The sequence below is a fragment of the Atta cephalotes genome (genome assembly GCF_000143395.1).
Source record: "Atta cephalotes unplaced genomic scaffold scaffold00013, whole genome shotgun sequence".
Taxonomy (NCBI): Eukaryota; Metazoa; Arthropoda; class Insecta; order Hymenoptera; family Formicidae; genus Atta; species Atta cephalotes.
The window spans coordinates 5,301,012-5,307,244 of record NW_012130077.1 but is presented as its reverse complement, the minus strand read 5'-3'; the positions used below and the strand labels follow the sequence as shown (position 1 = coordinate 5,307,244).

Below are 6,233 nucleotides of genomic sequence, written 5' to 3'. Positions count from 1 at the left end.
AACAAAGTTAAATCATAAAATTTGAAAAAAATAAACTAAATTTTTATAAATGAATTTCCATCTTTTACAATATTATTTTATATATTAAAAAATTTAGTATAACTAAACAGTAGTTTCTGAAAAAATACAAAGATTCAAAATTTCAATGAAAGAAGAAACAATCGATTGCTTTATTATCACAAACGTAAGATGTTGATAAAAATTATTTGATCAAATCCATTGATTATATCAATAACAAACTAAGATAAATTAAAACTTGATGAAAATTATTAGTGTTAATATGTAGTTTTATTGAGCGTGCTATCTATGCGCGATTAATAGAACTGTTATTATTTTTCTTATAAAATCTGAAAATGTTAAAATTGTGCATCCGAATATTTACCAACAATTCAGGTGCTCTATACCATCTAGTTGCAACATATTCCGTATAATTCTCGCCAGGACTCAGCATACGCGCGAATCCAAAATCACATAATTTTACTACTCCTTCGGAAGTGATGAGGATGTTTTCTGGTTTTACATCTCTGTGAACGCATCCAAGACGATGACAATAGGCGACACCTTGCAAAATTTGCCAAGTAATTTGTCTAGTTGTGAGATCTGGGCAACCGCTAGGATATTTTTCCATTTCATTCAACAGGGTGTTTTCACAGTATTCGAATACCAAATGTAATTTCCTCTTCCGTCTGAAGACTTCCAGAAGATTAACCAAATTTGGGTGCTTGAGATTCTGTAGATCAAATATTAATTTCTAATTCTTAAATCATTTAATTATATCAACAAAATTAATTATGTGTATTGTGTCTAAAGAATTTACGACAAATCGAGACGATCAGTGCGTCCCTGCTAACTTTCCTCTTTTAAAATAAAAATAGTTTTGTGGTTTTAAGAATACTTTTTTTTATAGACAATTTACTTATATTTGTCTTCCTCTCTCACTTGCAAATTCTTAATTCAATCCTAAAGTTTGTATTTATAATTTCATGGCGCTTTATGAGTAAAAATACTGCAAAGAGATTTTAGCATGTTGACCAGAGAGACATTTTCGTAATGCAGTACTATTATCTACCGAACAAAGAATAGCCTTGAAGCAAAATGTCAAAACGTGGCAGTAAAGGGGCTTATTTGAATGCGCATACGTTTGGTGGTGAACCCACTGATTGTAACGATATAATATTAGGTCGGTAAGACCGTAACACGCTAAGATATTGACCGGTGCCCGGTATTGACCGTTGGCTACTTCTCGCAGCCATTATTACATCTTCTGTGAGCTTCTTATCGTAAATAAGAACGTCACTTCCTTCTTAGAGTGCCTGCTACTTTAATTCTATTTTTTATAAGTAAGGTTGAAGAAACGAGAACGATAAAAATTTTATTAAATATAAATCTATTTTATTTGTATATTTTATTTTTATAATTATATCGTTATGTACATGTATATTTTAAAATGAAGGCAGGAAGTTATAAAGGAGAAAAGAACGAATGAAAAAAAAAAGAATTTATGAAAATGTATCTAAATATTTAATTGAATTCTCAAGGGACTAAAATTATCGCACCATGTTCTATGTGTGTGAGAACTAGCGATCGCGAACGTACACGTTTCTCGAGGTCATTCACCTTCAAGAATTGCGACCCTCGACAAACTTGATTATTCCGCAGATCGATCGAATCGAAAAACTTCGAGAACTATATTAGCTATTCTTATAATCTCTTTTTTTTTATAATAAAAATTATCCACAAAATATTTATCGCAAAGATAAACGAAAAAAAGAAAATTTTACGTTTTCCATTCATTTCCGTTAGATTGAAAAAAGTAATTACTCAAGCAGAACAACAAGTCACACATTATGATATCAAAATGACACTAAAAATCATTTTTCAATCATTTCCAATTCATTTTAATGTCATTTTGACATTATCGTGACTCGTTGTTCTGCTTGGGTATAAATAAAAACATGTATTTTTGTCAACTGAGAGAAATGAAAAGAAACTGACCTTTAAAAGTCGTATTTCCCGGAGTGCGATCTTACGTATCAGGGGATCATCTTCGGTTTGCTGAAACTTCTTTACAGCTACCAGTTTTCCAGTTTGCCGATCCCTGCACTGGAAGACGACGCCATAGCTACCCTCGCCGAGACGTGCCAGACGTTCATAACGCTCCATGGCTTTGCTCGGCGCCCGAGACCTGTGTAAAATCATTTTTTTACAATATTACTACTGGATTTCAATGAAATTTCATATTGGAACTAATAGGAAAATCGATAATTTACATCAGCCAATATACATAATTTGTAAAATCCAATTCGAACGAATCCTATCGAACTTTGCAACCGCATTCAAATGATTTAATATTAAATTAATGATTTATGAAATTATTAGCAAAAATACTATTCGTACAATGCCTATATGTATATTTTTACCTTTTATTCGTTCTAAAATAAATATATAATACTGTTTTTTATATCAGTAAAATATTAATTCAGCCAATTTTTTTAATCGTCGCAATCCGAGTGACATATTTTCGAAAATTAGAAGTTCTTTAAATCTTTGTGTTTAGAAGAATATTTAATTTTTTTTTTTTTTTACTAAAATCTACTGATTAATCGTTAAGAGCGGCACATTGACTAAATATCGGTGCTTCGAATAATCACTGTTTTTACACAGAGCGCTAAATCGACATCCAATTGTCTCATTTTTAAATACCCACTTTTTATATTTAGCAAGACATGGTAACGATGTCAATTGTTGCGTAAAGAGCATAGTATCGCGATGTACGGTACCGGCTGGACTGTCTCTGTTCCAATGGATGACCAAGGGTCAAGCTACCCCACGAGTTTTGCTTTATTCGAATTTACGTTTAGCGCAGGCGTAGATGAAATGCTGGTCAACTAATGATGATTGCAATACCGATCCAAAATAATATCTCTAAAATGAGCAAGTACCTATAAAGCAGCGCAATATCACGACATTTCGATATTCATAATGCACAGATATTGCAATCATTATTCTATCAATCAAGCAGTTCATCAGAAGGATATAAAAATTGAATGGAATTAATACATAATGATACATCGTTGTATAATCGAAATCAAGATTGCTTCAAGATTAAGAATTTTTGTAAAAAATGAAAAGAATTATTCGATGACATTGAATGTGCTCTTTAACATTTAACACTAACTGATTATGTACGATATCGATCCAGTAGAAATCATTTCACGAACTAGTATGATTAAACAGACTCCTAGGATTACATACATTATTTATCGTCAAATTTATCTTTTTCGTGATTATTTGATTCAAATTTGAGGAATTAGCTAAATTAAAAGTCTCTTATTACCACTGTGGTATGCATTGTCGATAATTTGCAAACCTCACGTCGTTCATCGTATCGATGTGCTTGCGCGTATATAATGTGACATAATAATTTCCTACGTAAACCGTATGTGTTAATCTTGAAAGCTAATTGCGACATCCGAATTTGAATGTAAATCAACAAATAGGATAGAGAACTTGAATCAGATTTGACCAGGTTATGTGTATATTACAGACAAACACGAAAAATTGTTAAAACACATTTTGTTAAATAGCTAAGTTCACGAATGTACTTTCAAGATTGCAATTATAATATAAAGAATTTTAACTTAAACATTACGTTATATTTTTACTTTTTAAAGAAATCTCGTACTAATATACATATTCGATACATGAACAGAGTTTCTTATATAACCACATTAACCTTTGCATATTTAAAAAAAATGCGCTCCATTTTTGGAATTTACATATATTATAACAATAACATAAAATTATTTAAAATATAAGAAAAAAATAGAATATCGTGATTACTCAGCAAACGAGAATGGATTGAAATGAATTGAAATGGATTCAGAAATATTGATTCACGAATATTAAAATAAATGCTTTTCAATCCTGAATGCATTTTTATTCATTTATAGGAATTGCATGGAGCATATCTCTATGCCTTTCAATCTAAAAATAATATTAACTTTTTCTGTGCAAAAACGCACAATTGTGAATACTGTTCAATTCAAAATTTTGAATGGGAAATGCAGTTTTTCAATCCAATTGCATCCAATTGAATTTAATTAAATCCAATTGAATTCAATTAAATTAAAAAAAAAAGTATTTATTTTTTAAGATATGCATTCGGATAGAAAAAAATTTCAATCCATTTTAATCCCTTCTCGTTTGCTGGGTATTTATTTTTTAAGAAAACCGCATCTTTAAAAAAAAATAAAATGTAATTAACGAAATCATCTTACCAAACATTTGCAAATATAACACATTATATTTTTTGCTTAAACTTTAATATTTAATATAAATTATATAATTATAGAAAAGTTCAAAGAAAGATCACTTATTACTATTCATTTATTACAAATAAAATAATTTATTTATACATTTAGTTGCGCACGTAATATTATACTGTTAAAATCTTTTTTTAAAAAAATTTAACATTGTGTATGCGTGTTTTTATGTTAATATATCCGTAACTTTTTTACAAGTTATCTTATAATTCTTGTAATAAAATTATAATTTCTCAATGATTCACACGTGATTGAGTCTAAATTCTGTACATGTTATAATAGAGTACGAAAATAAATGAGCGAATGAAATAATATAATATCTTATCCATATAACTTTTCACGATTATTCTCAACTCTCCAATTTGAAGGTTTGATTAAAAATCCAATTTAGCGATGACATTCAATGGGCACAATTGAAGAAAAAGAACATAGTGAAGAAAAAAGAACATAGAAACAATTACGTACAAAAACCCAAGAATAGAGTTCATGAAGTACTCTTATTAGATCACCCTCGTTGGCGAACATACCGGACAGTACTAATATGTTGAAGAAAGCGACGGCTTTACGTTATTGTTGAGCTCTTGATTATTGAGAATCGATATTACGTTCTCTGAGGATGCCTATATATTCTGACCGTGAAAGAGGTCAAAATATTTTCAACTGTTGACGAACGCTATAGTGTAGTATTACGTGATAAAGGTGTGAAAAAAATGGAAATACAATTCTTTTAGATACACGCCCTATACATGTTTTCCATGACAGACGGTAACATAAAAGTGTCATTGTTAATCGCAACCGTCAGATTCAATCTTTTTTTTCGACAAATTTATCATAACCACTTTAACATTTTATAAATAGCGATAATATATAATAATACATTAATTCGTCGAAAACAAATAATGTCAAGCTATAATACAACACATTGAGCATAAAGATAAAAAGATAAGTGTATTTTATTTTAATAAACAACTTTGTGAGATATACCTTGAAAATAATCCGCTGCAGATAATATAGAATTTTACATGAAATTAAATAAATATTTTAAAAAATGATAGTGATGATTAACTTGTCTCTACAATAAAAGTTTTAAATAATTTATTATTATTATTATTAATTATGTGTAAAATAGATTTTTGCTTTGTACAATTCTTATGGAAATACCATATTAATAAAATAGACTCATGTTACATAATAATAAACTTCGTATCACAAAGCATATACCCAGTGAGAGTGGAATCGATGTCGAATCGATTAATTCGATGTCGATTCTATTGCCATTTCTCACTGTGTATGTATAACAATGTATACAACGAGATTACAATTTTCTCAGATCTTTTTAAAAAAAATCTTTGTCTTTTTTAATAGATTTTAAAAGAAATAGATAATCAGATCTTGAATTAATAGAGTGAATGCTAAAAATTCTATACAAAGGTGTTAAGAAAAATGGTATATTAGAATAGACTTTCGCAAAATAATAGATATATACTTATTTATCGAAAAATATATATGTAAATATATATGTTCGAAAAGATAAGTATTTAATTAATTCGAACGTATGTTTTGCGTATTTAATAATGTCATTGATAACAATCACAATCAGTGTTTACCTCCTTGGTAGCAATGGTAGCGTGCTACCGAATAGCCAGAGCTTCCTATCTTGAAGCCATTTGTCCATTCGCAGGCTTCTCACAGGATTTTCACGCTACGAATGAAATATTCATGTTGCATTCCGACAAACACCGTAGCGACCACCGCGAATTTATTTCGGCGTGTCGACATTGTTGACATAGCCTTTTGCTAAAGCGGATGATGGCACTAAGTTTCTCAATGAGAAACGGATTTTCACTGCATACACGACTGTTCTTTTGCCTAAAACCACGTCAACCAACCGATCAATAATCCTTTAAG

General features: G+C 29.7%; 1 protein-coding gene across 1 annotated transcript in view; it reads right to left on the bottom strand.

Annotated features, from left to right (window-relative positions):
* Positions 1-6,000, bottom strand: part of LOC105617721 (cyclin-dependent kinase-like 4) — a 7,171-nt gene extending 1,171 nt beyond the window's left edge. The window contains exons 1-3 of the mRNA XM_012199274.1: positions 5,933-6,000; positions 1,996-2,185; positions 383-730 (exon numbers count right to left, since the gene is read on the bottom strand). Coding sequence (XP_012054664.1) covers positions 383-730; positions 1,996-2,185; positions 5,933-6,000 — 606 coding nt within the window. The remainder of the gene's footprint in view (positions 1-382; positions 731-1,995; positions 2,186-5,932) is intronic.
* Between the last annotated feature and the right edge of the window lie 233 nt (positions 6,001-6,233).